We start from the raw sequence: 18466 nt of genomic DNA, 5'->3' as shown, positions 1-18466 counted from the left end.
GTGTCAACCTTAAACATATCTTTAATTTAATTATATTGCTGTTCATTGTTTAATTAAAACGAAAAAAAAAAATCTGTATCATTGTTTTATATAAAAATATGTATAAATAATATATATTATATATTTTAATAGTTTTGCAGGTGTACCTACTTTTGTCCACAACCACTATGTGTCAACCTTAAACATATCTTTAATTGAATTATATTGCTGTTCATTCTTTAATTAAAATGAAAAAAAAAAATCTGTATCATTGTTTTATATAAAATATATATAAATAATATATATTATATATTTTAATAGTTTTGCAGGTGTACTTACTTTTGTCCACAACCACTATGTGTCAACCTTAAAAATATCTTTAATTGAATTATTCTTTATTTAAAACGGGAAAAAAAAATCTGTATCATTGTTTTATATAAAAATATGTATAAATAATATATATTATATATTTTAATAGTTTTGCAGGTGTACTTACTTTTGTCCACAACCACTATGTGTCAACCTTAAAAATATCTTTAATTGAATTATATTGCTGTTCATTCTTTAATTAAAACGAGAAAAAAAAAATCTGTATGATTGTTTTATATAAAAATATATATAATTAATATATATTATACATTTTAATAGTTTTGCAGGTGTACTTACTTTTGTCCACAACCACTATGTGTCAACCTTAAAAATATCTTTAATTGAATTATATTGCTGTTCATTTTTTAATTAAAACGGAAAAAAAAATCTGTATCATTGTTTTATATAAAAATATATATAAATAATATATATTATATATTTTAATAGTTTTAAAGGTGTACCTACTTTTGTCCACAACCACTATGTGTCAACCTTAAAAATATCTTTAATTGAATTATATTGCTGTTCATTCTTTAATTAAAACGAAAAAAAAAAAAAATGTATGATTGTTTTATATAAAAAATATATATAAATAATATATATTATACATTTTAATAGTTTTGCAGGTGTACTTACTTTTGTCCACAACCACTACGTGTCAACCTTAAAATATCTTTAATTGAATTACATTGCTGTTCATTCTTTAATTAAAACGAGAAAAAAAATCTGTATCATTGTTTTATATAAAATATATATAAATAATATATATTATATATTTTAATAGTTTTGCAGGTGTACTTACTTTTGTCCACAACCACTATGTGTCAACCTTAAAAATATCTTTAATTGAATTATTCTTTAATTAAAACGGAAAAAAAAATCTGTATCATTGTTTTATATAAAAATATATATAAATAATATATATTATACATTTTAATAGTTTTGCAGGTGTACTTACTTTTGTCCACAATCACTATGTGTCAACCTTAAACATATCTTTAATTGAATTACATTGCTGTTCATTCTTTAATTAAAACGAAAAAAAAAAAATCTGTATCATTGTTTTATATAAAATATATATAAATAATATATATTATATATTTTAATAGTTTTGCAGGTGTACCTACTTTTGTCCACAACCACTATGTGTCAACCTTAAAAATATCTTTAATTGAATTATATTGCTGTTCATTCTTTAATTAAAACGAAAAAAAAAAATCTGTATCATTGTTTTATAGAAAAATATATATAAATAATATATACTATATATTTTAATAGTTTTGCAGGTGTACCTACTTTTGTCCACAATCACTATGTGTCAACCTTAAACATATCTTTAATTGAATCATATTGCTGTTCATTGTTTAATTAAAACGAAAGAAAATAAATCAAATATTGTTTTTTGTGGACGCATTTAAGTCCCATCTTAAAACTCATCTGGCTTTAAATAGACCAATTTTTAGAACAGTTGATCTTCCGCTTCTCTTTCCTGCGTGAAGAGGATATGGTTGCTGTGAGCATTAAAAATGTACCAAATGTAATATTGAGGATGTTGCTGTCTTCATTCATCCCAACAATGAATGGTTAAAAAGATGATTACAGGTGGAACATTGAACTATTGTTGCCTTCCGAAGGAATATTGTGCACCGGCAATGCGCGTTCACGCTGGCTGGCTGACTGGCACGCACGTAAAAGTCTGTCGACGTGGTGCACGCGCATGTGTCGGCGTCAACAGGAGCAGCTGCCTCTTTTGACTCCTCCGTGACACGCAGAACCGGGACGGAACCGGAACCGAAACCAGCAGGACTCTTGATGTAGATAATAAGGCGGTGTCAGAAGGACATGATGTTTTTTTCAAGATGAATTTGTTTATGTTTTATCGTCGTTCGACCACGCCCCCTGCAGGATTCACGCGGCACGAGGAGACGAACGAATAGAAAGTAATATTTCATATTTATTTTTATTTTTTATTTTTTTTATTTTAGTTTGACTTGTAGTTTTATTTGAAGTTCCAATCGGGATGTGGACGCTGTCCGTGGTCCTGAAGCCTCTTCTGGTTCTGCTGCTGTTTGGGTGCTGGCCGTCTGTGGTGAGTTCACGGACCACTCAGACATCACAGCTACTGGATGGATGGATTGTTTTTAAAATGTATGAGTTAATTATTAGTCGTTTTTTTATTTATTTTTTTATTTCTATTGACATCCAGCATCAGACATTCCTATCCATTACATCATATTCACATACATCATATATCTGTTGTCTGCCCTAAATGTCAAAATATTTTTTTGTTTATATCCCAACCATACCACCCCCCCCCAGAAAAAAACTAAGTAGTATTTGCAAATACATCAATTAAATAAACAAATAATGCATTATTAATAATAATAATCAGAAATAAAATTAAATAATATAAACAGATTATATATATATATATATATATATATATATATATATATATATATATATATATATATATATATATATATATATATATATATAGGGAGTAGAGATGTCCGATAATATTATTTTTTTTATTATCGATATCGTTTTTGTTTTTTGTTTTTTTGTTTTTTTTATTAAATCAACATAAAAAACACAAGATACACTTACAATTAGTGCACCAACCCAAAAAACCTCCCTCCCCCATTTACACTCATTCACACAAAAGGGTTGTTTCTTTCTGTTATTAATATTGTGGTTCCTACATTATATATCAATGTATATCAATACAGTCTGCAAGGGATACAGACCGTAAGCACACATGATTGTGCGTGCTGCTGGTCCACTAATAGTACTAACCTTTAACACTTAATTTTACTCATTTTCGTTAATTACTAGTTTCGATGTAACTGTTCTTATATTGTTTTACTTTCTTTTTTATTCAAGAAAATGTTTTTAATTTATTTATCTTATTTTATTTTATTAATTTAAAAAAAAAAAAGTACATTATCTTCACCATACCTGGTTGTCCAAATTAGGCATAATAATGTGTTAATTCCACGACTGTACATATCGGTTGATATCGGTATCGGTAATTAAAGAGTTGGACAATATCGGAATATTGGATATCGGCAAAAAGTCATTATTGGACATCCCTAATAGGGAGTAATTTTTTTTTAAGCAGTACAATGACTAATTCGAAAAATTAAAGTCGAGCTTATGGGGCGTGACATAATCGACCCAGTTTTCCCAGTATGAAGGAGATTTCTTCAATTTATAATTAATAAAGTCAGTTCTCTTCTCCATTTTATGTATGTCCATTGTGATTTCCATCCATTGCTTCAAAGTTGTGATTTCTTACATTTATACGTGTTTAATCATGTAATATCATCACTATATATGGATTTTAACTTGACTTTATACACTTATGATAATAAGTGTATACAAATATTATCCATTAAATGTATATCAATGTATTTCTTCTTTCTGTCTACGTCTGACAAGGCTAAAAAATATCCACTAAATTATTATTTTATTTTGTAATATTAACATCATATTATTGCAGGACATTTTGCTCTTTTTTTTTAGACATTTATTTAACATTATGTATATTATCATTACATTATATGCATGTTTAAAGTCTCGTCTCTCGCATGCTGTTTGTTGTCTCATAACATTTCATACAGTTTATGACATTGCAGTCCAATGGGAATGATTGATCCATTAAAAAAAATATATAATTCAGAAATCATAAAAGTCACTGTTTTCTTTTAAAAATAAGAAGTGAAGTGAATCATATTTATATAGCGCTTTTACATAGTGAAACCCAATATCTAAGTTACATTTAAACCAGTGTGGGTGGCACTTGGAGCAGGTGGGTAAAGTGTCTTGCCCAAGGGTACAACGGCAGTGACTCGGATCAGGGGCGCCGAAAAGGGGGGGGGTAAAGGAGACGGATTCTAGGGGCCCATGATGGAGGGGGGCCCAGAGAGGCCCCTAATGGGCCCCTAATGATGATGAAATTATTATACAGAAAAAATAATGGCCCTGTAAAGATTCTTTTCATGGGGCCCAAAATCCCTAGCGGCGCCCCTGACTCGGATGGCGGAAGCAGGGATCGAACCTGGAACCCTCAAGTTGCTTGGCACGGCCACTCTACCAACCGAGCTATACCGCCCCCCAAAAAAAGGACAACAATTTTAAAAAAGAACAACAATTTAAACAACAACAATTTAAATGTATGGTTTTCATTTAATAATAATAATAAATTATTGTAACGCACTTTACATTTGTTAAAATCTCAAAGTGCTGTAAAAGTATAAAAAAAATTAAAAAAAATAGAAAGTTACAATATATAATAGAAAATTAAACTAGAAATGAAAACATGAAAAACATTAGACAAGTTATAGTAAATTCCATACACTCTGTTTAATTTATATTTGTAGTAATATTATCTACTTTATATGTCTAGGTCCACTGTGTTGAATTCCATTATTGAATTAATGTCTTTACATCAATATTACTATTTTCTGCTATATAAAAAAAGGGACAAGCGGTAGAAAATGGATGGATTATTATAATTGATGTAATCTGTTATCATATATACAGCATAATGTTACTGTCAAAAATAAGCAATAAGTATTTTTTTAATTACATTATTTATATATATATATATATATATATATATATATATATATATATATATATATATATATATATATATATATATCTGTATATATCTCCCTCTCCATGTGAGACAGGCCCCTTCTTTGGCTATTTTTAAGACCCTTCTTAAAACCCATTTTTATTCACTGGCTTTTAACCCAGCATGAGACTTTGAACTGTTTTTAGCTTTTAACTTTTTGAACTGTTTTTAACTTTTAAACTGTTTTTATCTAACAAACTGTTCTTAGGGTAATTTATATTTGCTTTTTAAATGTGTATTTTTATTTCTGTTTTAAATGTTATTTTTTAGTCTGTCCTTTGCCTCCATTTCTTTGTGGTGTACAGCCCTTTGTTTTTCAACTGTGCTTGTCTTTAAAGGTGTCATGTCGGTGTAATCATGTTTTGTTTTAGTCATGTTTTTAGTTATTGGACTCTTTAGTTTCTGGCTTTTCACTCCCTGGTCTTGTTTCCATAGTTACCCATTAGTTTCACCTGTTTCACGTTTGGACTCATTGTGCACTCTTGTTTGTCACCATAGCAACCCATTAGTTTTCACCTGTCACGTCACGCACCTGTTTCACGTTTTGAGTCACGCACCTGTTTTCATTAATCATGTCTGTAGTATTTAAGTTCATTGTTTTCAGTTTGTCGTTCTGACGACATCTCCACATGTATGCTTCTACACACTCTCCACACCCTTATGACCCTTGCTGCTCTTTTTTCATGCCGGTTCCATGCCAAGTAAGTTTTTGTTTATTAGGCCACAGTTAGTGTTTTTTGTTGTTCATAGTTTCTGCCTTTGTGCAAGTATTTGGTTTCATAGTTTGTTCTCCGCCATTGTGCGCGCCTTTTGTTTACTTCTTTTTTTTGTAGTTTAAATAAAAATGTACTCACATTCCCGTCTCGCCCGAGCCAACTTTCCGTTGCATCCCGGAAAAGCAAACACCCAGGACCAAGTCATGACAGTATGTCGTCAGCACGACAAACTGAAAACAATGAACTTAAATACTTTAGACATGATTAACGAAAACAGGTGCGGGACTCAAAACGTGAAACAGGTGCGTGACGTGACAGGTGAAAACTAATGGGTTGCTATGGTGACAAACAAGAGTGCACAATGAGTCCAAACGTGAAACAGGTGAAACTAATGGGTAACTATGGAAACAAGACCAGGGAGTGAAAAGCCAGAAACTAAAGAGTCCAATAACTAAAAACATGACTAAAACAAAACATGATTACACCGACATGACAAAAGGGCTTTATAAATAAAGTTGGTATGGTATGGCATGGTATATAAACCCCAGTTTATTACTATTTGTTTATTGTGTGCCAGTCCAAACTTTAGAGACACTTTGCCATGTTATTAAATATAAAGGCGTGTCCAAACTTTTTGATGTTACTAATTACACAATATTGTACTTATAAATACTCAACATTATTCTAGCATGCGCCCAAAGAACAGGTAGGAAGCAGCTGATGGAGGGTTAATGGTCACGAGGGGCAGGTGTGTGTGTGGGCCTTTGTGTGCATCGGGCATGCGAGGGCCACTCGGAGGCGGGGCTTATGACAGTCACTCATTAGAAGAAGGAAATGGCCTAAAGCAGGGGTGCTCATTACGTCGATCGCGATCTACCGGTCGATCTCGGAGGGTGTGTCAGTCCATCACCAGCCAGGCATTAAAAAAATAGTCCTAAAAATGAGCGATCATAAATCTTCACTATGACGTCACTTTCGTCACTTGATTGACATTCACGGCACCCGAGGGTCTTCTGAGATGACGCTGGCTGCTGCCAGCTCATTAAAATTACCGACTGGAAGGCGAGATAAACACTTTATTTCAACAGACTCTGGCGCCGTACCTGTCGTCAAAACTCCAAAGACCGACTGCACAGTTGCACAACAAAAGCTCTGCTTCATCCTGCCTGCGCTACCAAAATAAGAGTCTCAGAAAGCTGGCGTGCACAAGCTAGCAAGCTACGGAGTTTGCCGACAATGTATTTCTTGTAAAGTGTATACAAAGGAGTACGGAAGCTGGACAAATAAGATGCCAAAAACCAACCACTTTCATGTGGCATTGGACAGAAAGGAGGACTTTTTTTTCTCCTCCATTCGAAAATGCGGACGCTATCATCACCACTGTCTGATTCCAATCAATGCAAGTCGTCAGAATCAGGTAATACACCAACTTATATTCTTGTCTTCATGAAAGAAAGGAATCTATATGTGTTAAACATGCTTGTATTATCTTTAACCACCTTTAAGTTGTTAACAATATTAACTATATGTGTTAAACATGCTTGTTTTATCTTTAACCACCTTTAAGTTGTTAACAATATTAACTATATGTGTTAAACATGCTTGCATTATCTTTAAACACCTTTAACTTGTTAACAATATTAACTATATGTGTTAAACATGCTTGCATTATCTTTAAACACCTTTAACTTGTTAACAATATTAACTATATGTATTAAACATACTTGTATTATCATTAAACACCTTTAATGTATTAACAATATTAACTATATGTGTTAAACATGCTTGCATTATCTTTAAACACCTTTAACTTGTTAACAAAAACATATATTTCATAATTAAGTAAATATAAATTATATATATGAATGAGGTAGATCCCCACGACTTGATCAATTGAAAAGTAGCTCGCCTGCAGAAAAAGTGTGAGCACCCCTGGCCTAAAGTGATGAGCAGCAGTCACAGTGAGATCTAGAAAAAACAACATCCCAACATGGCTAAAAGGTCAAAGATTGCAATGTTACCTTCCCACGCTAACCGTAGACAACCGTAATTGTTAATGTGTGTGTGTGCGTGCGTGTGTGTGTGTGTGTGCAGACCATCAGGCCAAAGGAGGGTTGGCAGGTGTACAGCTCAGCTCAGGATGCAGACGGCCGCTGCATGTGCACGGTGGTGGCGCCGGGACAGACTCTGTGCTCCAGAGACGCCAAAGGACGACAACTACGCCAGCTCCTGGAGAAGGCATGTGCACGCTCACACACACACACACACTGGTTATCATTTGGAATGGGGACCAAGTTTTTGATCATTACTTGTGGGGACCACCCTTTCTACAGGTTGTGGAGGCATTAAAAAAAAATGGTGTAAAATGTCCACTGCCCAGTTAGCTCATACACGTCTTTAAATCTTGTCGGAGGCAGATATTTTACATATATCCGAATTTAAGTGTTACTTCTTTTCATTTCATAATCATATTACAAAACAGCTAGAGTTTTTCTTCCAATTGTGGTCTTTTGGTTGTCTGCAAAACTGTGTGCATAACCTCGAGTGAGGAATGTAGAAAGAGAGATAATGGGCATGTGTTTTGACTAGAGAGACTTAAGAGGGGAGAGGGTTTTGTCGGGAGGGCAGACCATCTTAGCGGCGCGATTGAATGTTCTATGCTGGACTGGTCTCAATGTATATATGCAAAGCTTTGCAAATATATTACAAAATACCTATTCTGTCTCTGGTGGTTTTTCTACTCAGCTTTAAGTGTCGTAAAGAGCTTGGGAGCGACTTGTGACTTGAATTCCCTGGGAGGAACAACTGGTCCAAAACGCAACAATCTCCAGATTGATGAAGTAAAGTGCTGATTATTCTTAAAAGAGTTAATATGGTTCATGGGGGACCAAATTTAAATAGTTTTGCATAATTCACACAAATTTGTACATGACTACTGAGGACCATTAAAAAAAAAAAAAAAAAAAAAAAAAAAGTTCAAATTAAATATGACATGATGGTCAGAATACAACACTACAGCTGTCCTCTTAAAGGAAGTTTCACCACTTCAATGTTAAAGCAAATCCTAATTCTTCTGTGACATTACTGAGCACTGCCATTTAGCAGTAATGAAGTTGTCTGCAACTCCAACTACCATATATAGAAGGATGGAAGATTCTGATTGTGAATCACACTTTAAGGTAATCATGTTGTATAATCATGCTGTATGAAAATGTCCTCCTAAGGAACACTAAACCAGATTTTGTTTTTGGAAAAAAATATATAGATAGATACCGTACAGAATCACAGTACTATTAATGCCAGGATAACAAATGCACTGCAAAAAGTCAGTGTTCAAAAACAAGGAAAAAAAATACAAAATTAAGGGGTATTTTATTTGAACTAAGCAAAATTATCTGCCAATAAACAAGACAATTCGGCTTGTCAAGACTTTCCAAAACAAGTAAAATGAGCTAACTTCAATGAACCCAAAAATACCTTTTAAAATAAGTATATTCTCACCAATAACAAGTGCACTTTTCTTGGTAGAAAAAGAAAAAGAGACCTTTTTGCTCAATATGTTGAAAAATATTCTTAAATGAAGTAAATGCTAGTGCCATTATCTTGACATAATGATATGCGCTCGGCATCATGATTTTTTTTTCATGCTTGAAATAAGAAATGATTACTTTAAAAAAGTAGTTTTATACTTGTGAGTGTTGATGACACAGCTTTGCAACAGTTGATATTCTAGTTTCAAGCATGTTTTACTCAATATAGGTCATCAAATCTCAGCAACAAGCTGTAATATCTTACTGAGATCATTTAGGACCAAAACACTTAAAACAATAAAATCTGCTTAGTGAGAAGAATTATCTTATCAGATTGAAAATAAGCAAATATCACCCTTATTTGAGATATTTCATCTTACTTAGATTTCAGTTTTTGCAGTGTAACTGGAGCCCACAATTTAGAGGCTGGATAGTTCAGTGGGTTAAGGTTGAAATTGAAATTTTAGGTAGGTTTATTGGTTGTTTTTATATCGTTTCAAAAATGAGTAAAAACCTGTGAATATTCACAATTAATCCAAATGCTGAATTCTGAACAAAAATTGTTCAAAACCCCTCCTGTACATTATAAACCCTAATAGGAAACCCTAAATTTACATTGGAACACTAATGGCAAAGACTAACCCTAACTGTACATCATTTTCCGGGAGACTCCCGAAATTCAGCGCCTCTCCCGAGACAAATTTTCTCCCGAAAATCTCCCGAAATTCAGGCGGAGCTCGAGGCCACGCCCCCTCCAGCTCCATGCGGACCTGAGTGACGTGTCGACAGCCTGTTTTCACGTCCGCTTTCCCACAATATAAACAGCGTGCCTGCCCAATCACGTTATAACTGTAGAATGATCGAGGGCGAGTTCTTGGTTTCTTATGTGGGTTTATTGTTAGGCAGTTTCATTAACGTCCTCCCAGCGCGGCAACAACACACAACAGCAGCAGTCACGTTTTCGTCTACCGTAAAGCAGTTCGTCTGCCGTAAACAGCCACCTACTGTACATGCATATGTGACAATAACATCTACGACTTTTAGAGAGCGCAGTGCACAACTGCGCACACAACAAGGAGACGAAGCAGATTGCATCATCAGAGAGGGTGTTCAGCATGGTTAGAAAAATAGTGACAGAGAATAGAACAAGGATGGACAATTCAGCCCTTAACTCAACAATGAGGAGATGAGTGTTATGTGTGTGTATATGTGTAAATAAATGAACACTGAAATTCAAGTATTTATCTTCTATATGTATATGTATATATATATATATATATATATATATATATATATATTTGTTTTATTATATATATATATATAATAAAATATTTATTTTATTTTATTATATATATATATATATATATATATATATATATATATATATATATATATATATATATATATATTTATTTTATTATATTATATATATATATATATATATATATATATATATATATATATATATTTTATTGTACATATATATATATATATATATTTATTTTATTGTACATATATTTTTTTTTTTTTTTTTTATTATTATATATATATATATATATATATATATTTATTTATTTTATTATATTATATATATATATAATAAAATAAATATATATATATATATATATAATAAAATAAAATAAATATATATATATATATGTACAATAAAATAAATATATATATATAAATGTACAATAAAATAAATAAATAAATATATATATATATATATATATATATATATATATATATATATATATATATATAATTCACTGAAAGTCAAGTATTTCTTATATATACTTGGTGAATTCTAGCTGTAAATATACTCCTCCCCTCTTAACCACGCCCCCCCCCGAACCCCCAACCTCCCGAAATTGGAGGTCTCAAGGTTGGCAAGTGTGTGTATATATATATATATATATACAAAATTTATTTTATTATATATATATATATATATATATATATATATATTTATTTTATTTTATTATATATATATATATATATATATATATATATATATATGTGATAAAATAAAATAAATATATATATATATATATATATATATATATATATATATATATATATAATAAAATATATATATATATATATATATATATATATATATATATATATATATATATATATATATATATGTATATATATATATATATATATGTATATATATGTATATATATATATATATATATATATAGCTAGAATTCACTGAAAGTCAAGTATTTCTTATATATATGGTCTCAAGCTTGGCAAGTATGCTGAAACAATATTGAGAAACCCTGGAACCTAACTGTAGCTCAAAACCTAAAATAAAGCCAATAATGGCATTTTTTGCGGTTCCTTTTTATTTAGAAAAGTACCGACAAGTATCGAAATAATTTTGGTATCAGGACAACACTTCTAGACACCAAAGTGGGTGATTTTTCTTATCCGATGATCATTCCAAAAATAACCAAGTTGGAGGTCAACATGTTGACTTGTTCCTGGACAAGTTGTGATGAATTCTAATCTTCACACCGGCTTGTTGTTCCCACAAAGGTCCAGAACATGTCGCAATCCATCCAGGTCTTGAACCTGCGCACTCAGAGAGACTTCCAGTACATCATGAGGCTGGAGAGTCAGATCAAAGGTCTGCGCTCCAAGTTCAGACAAATAGACTCTGATCGCAAGACGCTGGCAAACAAAAACTTCCAGGTCAAAAAAACGCCTTACCTTTCCTGTGCTAGTATCAGTGGAACATTCCGGAATACTTCATCGGGTGTACATTTCAGGAGCTGAAGGACAAGATGGACTCCCTCCAGCCGCTGATCCCCGTGTTGGAGCAGTACAAGACGGACGCCAGGCTCATCTCCCAGTTCAAAGACGAGATCCGGAATCTGTCCGGCGTGTTGCTGGTGGTCCAGGAGGAGATGGGAACGTACGACTACGAGGAGCTGCACCAGAAGGTCCTCAGCTTGGAGACTCGTCTGCGGAACTGTATGAGTAAACTCAGTGAGTCGGCGTTAAATACAAATACAAAATGTATGACTTTTTAAAACGCCACTGTGTACACGGACGTAGGGAGAAGTACAGAGCGCCAATAAACCTTAAAGGTCCAGTCACATAATATCTACGACTTTTCACACACACAAGTGAATGCCCGCATACTTGGTCAACAGCCATACAGGTCACACTGAGGGAGAGGCCGAATAAACAACTTTAACACTGTTACAAATATGCGCCACACTGTGAACCCACACCAAACAAGGATGACAAACACATTTCGGGAGAACATCCGCACCGTAACACAACATAAACACAACAGAACAAATACCCAGAATCTACAAATACCACAGGTTTGGTTGATATCAGCACTTCAGTCATCAACAACTTCATGATCTGAGAAATGGACATTGAAACAGTGTAGGTCTGACTTGGTAGGATATGTACAGCGAGCAGAGAACATAGTGAGCTCAGAAAGCAAAAGAAGAAGTATATACATTTGATTATTTACATTAGATTATTTACAATCCGGGGAGGCGGGATGTGGAGGGGGGAGGGTGTTAGTCTAGGGCTGAGCATTCTTAATGATGGCAGTAGTGTAACTTCACTGAGCGTGCATCCATTTTGAAGGAATCTGTAGCATGCATACTTGCCAACCCTCCCGGATTTTCCGGGAGACTCCCGAAATTCAGCGCCTCTCCCGAAAACCTCCGGGGACAAATTTCCTCCCGAAAAACTCCCGAAATTCAGGCGGAGCTGGAGGCCACGCCCCCTCCAGCTCCATGCGGACCCGAGTGACGTGTTGACAACACACAACAACAGCGTCTACCGTAAAGCAGTTCGTCTGCCGTAAACAGCAATGTTGTGACACTTTTAAACAGGACAATACTGCCATCTACTGTACATGCATATGTGACCCACCCATAATGTGTCACATTTTTGTGTTGATTTATTTATTTTATTTTGTGGTTTGAATTAATTTTTGGAGCTATCATTACACATTTATCAGTATTCACATTGGTCAGTAGGGGGCAGTAGGGCGTTTCTTCCCAATTGAATGCTATCACCTGCAGACCGGAAGTGTCTTGTCATTCTGATGAGCACGACCAGTCTGTGAACAATTGAAACGTCCTGTGTGCTTTTTCCTCCTGTATAACAGGTTAGTTTTGGTGAATCCACTCACTGAATAATATCCATGTGATCTTTATAAGTTTAGTACACATTCTGATGGTGGAGCCTAACTCTAAAGTGTTTGTGAGTTGTAGTTTGTATTTGTGAATGAATCCAGTGCACAGCTGCAGTAATCAATACAAAATGGCGACGTGAGTGCGCAATGTTTATATAGGAACTTCTGATCCTAATTCAGACTCCCAAATTAGAGCTCCCGTTTTCTTATTGATTTTATAATGTGTATTTGTATAATGTGTGTGTTCTGAAATAGTGACAGAAAATAGAACAAGGATGGACAATTCAACCCTTAACTCAACAATGAGTAGATGAGTGTTATGCGTGTGTATATGTGTAAATAAATGAACACTGAAATTCAAGAATTTATTTTCTTTATATATATATATATATATATATATATATATATATATATATATATATATAGCTAGAATTCACTGAAAGTCAAGTATTTCTTATATATATATATATATCTTAACCACGCCCCCAAACACGCCCCCCGCCCCACCCCCGACCACGCCCCCACCTCCCGAAATCGGAGGTCTCAAGGTTGGCAAGTATGGTAGCATGTAAACACCGAGACACAGCTTTGGTAAATATAGGCTGGGCTCGTTAGCTCATCAGCCAATCGCCAAACAGGTAAAAAAAAAAAAAAAGGCAAATATCGGCCCCCCCGATCCGATCCCAAGACTGGGATTAGGACATCTCTACTTGTGCACTGCAAAAACTGAAATCTAAGTAGGAGTAAATATCTCAAATAAGGGTGATATTTGCTTATTTTCTGTCTGATAAGATAATTCTTCTCACTAAGCAGATTTTATGTTAGAGTGTTTTACTTGTTTTAAGGGTTTTGGTCTTAAATGATCTCAGTAAGATATTACAGCTTGTTGCTGAGATTTGATGACCTATATTGAGTAAAACATGCTTGAAACTAGAATATCAACTGTTGCAAAGCTGTGTCATCAACACTCACAAGTATAAAACTACTTTTTTAAAGTAATCATTTCTTATTTCAAGCATGAAATAAAAAATCATGACTTTGACACAATTGTGTCTCATAATTAAAACAGATGACAGTCAAATGGACTTTGCTGTTTTATTTTCAATGAAACAATAGAAAATACGTACTCATATAGTAGTACAGTTGGCACAGTACAGTAAACTGACAGTTAATATTTAAACATTTCACATTTCTAACAATTTTGAACAGAAATAGTTCATGCACATTCAAAATTAAAATATATATATATTTCTCACGCACTAATTGACTGAAAGAGCATGCACTTGGCGCGATGATGTCATGTTATCCATGGAAAAATGCATTTTTAGACAATATGATTTGCCCATATTTTTCTTTTCTACCAAGAAAAGTGCACTTGTTATTAGTGAGAATAAACTTATTTTAAGGTATTTTTGGGTTCATTGAGGTTAGCTCATTTTACTTGTTTTGGAAAGTCTTGACAAGCCAAATTTTCTTGTTCTATTGGCAGATAATTTTCCTTAGTTCAGGTTAAATACCCCTCATTTTTGTATTTTTTTTTTTGTTATTGAACACTGACTTTTTGCAGTGTGCATCATTTTGATTATTGCCTCAATCGTGTCATGTCTGTGTGATCATGTTTTGTTTTGGTTATGTTCGGTTTGGTTTTTGGACCCTTTGTGCACTCTTGTTTGTTTTTGTTTTCCTGACAACCCATTAGTTTTCACCTGTCCTCATGTCACGCACCTGTCTCACGTTTTGCACTCGCGCACCTGTCACTGATCATGTCACTGTTATTTAAGCCTGTCATTTTCTGTTGATCGTCCTGGTGACATTATCCTTACTACCTCTGCTCACTTCATGCCATACTACCTTTGAAATCTATGCCATCGTTCCCTGCGTTCCAAGTAAGTTTTTGTTTATTGTTCATAGTTTATTGCCCAAGTGCTAGTTTTTGTTTCATTAGTCAAGTTTGTTCTCCGCGCCTTTTTGTTTGCACCTTTTTTTTGTCGTTTAGAGTTAAAAATAAATCATGTTTGTACCTTCACGCCATGTCCAGTCCAACTTTACTTGCATCTCGGGAAAACAAAACCCTCACAGTCCACGTTATGACTAATCGTCTCTTTGTGGATGGGCTTAAAGGCCTACTAAAACCCACTACTACCGACCACGCAGTCTGATAGTTTATATATCAATGATGAAATCTTAACATTGCAACACATGCCAATACGGCCGGGTTAGCTTACTAAAGTGCAATTTTAAATTTCGCGCGAAATATCCTGCTGAAAACGTCTCGGTATGATGACGTCAGCGCGTGACATCACGGATTGTGGAGGACATTTGGCCAGCTATTAAGTCGTCTGTTTTCATCGCAAAATTCCACAGTATTCTGAACATCTGTGTCGGTGAATCTTTTGCAATTTGTTCAATGAACAATGGAGACAGCAAAGAAGAAAGCTGTAGGTGGGAAGCGGTGTATTGCGGGCGGCTGCAGCAACACAAACACAGCCGTTGTTTCATTGTTTACATTCCCGGAAGATGACAGTCAAGCTTTACCATTGGCCTGTGGAGAACTGGGACAACAGAGACTCTTACCAGGAGGACTTTGAGGTGGATACGCAGACACGGTACCATGAGTACGCTTCCAAACATTTGATCGCTTGCCTGTACGTGCGTGCCGCTATGTGCATGTCACGTACGTAACTTTGGGGACTTTGGGGAAATATATGTGCTGTATGAACTTTGGGGAGGTGAACGGTACTTTGGGCTGTGGGATTGAGTGTGTTGTGCAGGTGTTTGAGTTGTATTGGTGGGTTGTATGGACGGGAGGGGGGAGGTGTTTGTTATGCGGGATTAATTTGTGGCATATTAAATATAAGCCTGGTTGTGTTGTGGCTAATAGAGTATATATATGTCTTGTGTTTATTTACTGTTTTAGTCATTCCCAGCTGAATATCAGGTCCCACCCGCCTCTCACAGCATCTTCCCTATCTGAATCGCTCCCACTGCCCTCTAGTCGTTGACTCTCACTTTCCTCATCCACAAATCTTTCATTCTCGCTCAAATTAATGGGGAAATCGTCACTTTCTCGGTCCGAATCGCTCTCGCTGCTGGTGGCCATGATTGTAAACAATGTGCAGATGTGAGGAGCTCCACAACCTGTGACGTCACGCTACTCGTCTGCTACTTCCGGTACAGGCAAGGCTTTTTTATCAGCGACCGAAATTTGCAAACTTTATCGTCGATGTTCTCTACTAAATCCTTTCAGCAAAAATATGGCAATATCGCGAAATGATCAAGTATGACACATAGAATGGACCTGCTATCCCCGTTTAAATAAGAAATATATACTATTATTAACGCGTTGTGTGTTTTGTAGCGTGTGGCAAGCTAATGAAGATCACCGGCCCGCTCACGGTGAAGACATCTGGGACCAGGTTCGGAGCATGGATGACCGACCCGCAGGCGTCTTTCAAAGACCGCGAGGTAAGTCACGAGCGAGGCGTTCGCTGCCCTCTAAGAAAGTCTGACTTCCACCCGCTTCAGCGACAGGTGTGGTACATGGACGGCTACACCAACAACAAGATCGTCAAAGAGTACAAATCCATGGCAGACTTCATCTCGGGGGCGGAGCCCAGGACCTACACCTTGCCTTTCAAATGGGCCGGGACCAACCACGTGGTCTACAACGGCTCTCTGTACTACAACAAGATGCAAAGCAACATCATGGTGCGCTACAGCTTGGAGACGGGCCGCGTGGTCACGCAGCGGGCGCTGGAGTCGGCCGGCTTCCACAACGTGTACCCGTACACGTGGGGCGGCTTCTCCGACATCGACCTCATGGCGGACGAGCTGGGCCTCTGGGCGGTGTACGCCACCAACCAGAACGCCGGCAACATTGTGGTGAGCCGGCTCAACCCGGACACGTTGCAGGTGCTCAGCACGTGGAACACGGAGTACTCCAAGCGCAACGCCGGCGAGGCCTTCATGATCTGCGGGACGCTCTACATCACCAACTCCCACCTGACGGGCGCTAAGGTGTACTACGCGTACTCCACCAAGACGTCCAGCTACGAGTACACCGACATTCCCTTTCACAATCAGTACTTCCACATGTCCATGCTGGACTACAACGCCAGGGAACGAGCGCTCTATGGGTGGAACAACGGACACCAGGTCCTCTTCAATGTGACGCTCTTTCACGTCATCAAGACAGAAGATGACGCCTGAGAGCGTAGGTTTTGATCCATTTATTTCCTTTCTACTTTGCTGACATTCAGCTAGCAGTTAGTTTCCTTTCATTAACAGCTGGGATAGGCTTCAGCCCCCCCGCCGCAACCTGGAAAGGGACAAACGGCTAAAAATGAATGGACGGATACATACTTACATACATACATACATACATACTATCCATCCATCCATCCATCTTCTTCCGCTTATCCGAGGTCGGGTCGCAGGGGCAGGAGCCTAAGCAGGGAAGCCCAGACTTCCCTCTCCCCAGCCACTTCGTCCAGCTCTTCCTGTGGGACCCCAAGGCGTTCCCAGGCCAGCCGGGAGACATAGTCTTCCCAACGTGTCCTGGGTCTTCCCCGCGGCCTCCTACCGGTCGGACGTGCCCTAAACACCTCCCTAGGGAGGCGTTCGGGTGGCATCCTGACCAGATGCCCGAACCACCTCATCTGGCTCCTCTCGATGTGGAGGAGCAGCGGCTTTACTTTGAGCTCCTCCCGGATGACAGAGCTTCTCACCCTATCTCTAAGGGAGAGCCCCGCCACCCGGCGGAGGAAACTCATTTCGGCCGCTTGTCCCCGTGATCTTGTCCTTTCGGTCATAACCCAAAGCTCATGACCATAAGTGAGGATGGGAACGTAGATCGACCGGTAAATTGAGAGCTTTGCCTTCCGGCTCAGCTCCTTCTTCACCACAACGGATCGATACAGCGTCCGCATTACTGAAGACGCCGCACCGATCCGCCTGTCGATCTCACGATCCACTCTTCCCTCACTCGTGAACAAGACTTCGAAGTACTTGAACTCCTCCACTTGAGGCAAGATCTACTCCCCAACCC

General features: G+C 36.4%; 1 protein-coding gene across 2 annotated transcripts in view; it reads left to right on the top strand.

The window, feature by feature from the left end:
• Nucleotides 1-2139: 2139 nt before the first annotated feature.
• LOC133618477 (noelin-3-like) overlaps nt 2140-18466 on the top strand; it is an 18988-nt gene continuing 2661 nt past the window's right edge. The window contains exons 1-6 of one of the 2 annotated variants that reach the window (XM_061978864.2): nt 2140-2437; nt 7804-7947; nt 11790-11945; nt 12023-12242; nt 16778-16884; nt 16951-17632. In XM_061978864.2, the coding sequence (XP_061834848.1) occupies nt 2369-2437; nt 7804-7947; nt 11790-11945; nt 12023-12242; nt 16778-16884; nt 16951-17628 (1374 nt within the window). In that variant the 5' untranslated portion in view covers nt 2140-2368 and the 3' untranslated portion in view covers nt 17629-17632. Of the gene's footprint in view, nt 2438-7803; nt 7948-11789; nt 11946-12022; nt 12243-16777; nt 16885-16944; nt 17633-18466 lie in introns of both variants that reach the window. The other variant, XM_061978863.2, reaches the window with a different exon arrangement.

The sequence above is a fragment of the Nerophis lumbriciformis genome, linkage group LG19, assembly GCF_033978685.3.
Source record: "Nerophis lumbriciformis linkage group LG19, RoL_Nlum_v2.1, whole genome shotgun sequence".
Taxonomy (NCBI): domain Eukaryota; kingdom Metazoa; phylum Chordata; class Actinopteri; order Syngnathiformes; family Syngnathidae; genus Nerophis; species Nerophis lumbriciformis.
Note: the sequence above shows the minus strand (reverse complement) of the source record. Positions and strands in the feature narration are given on the sequence as shown.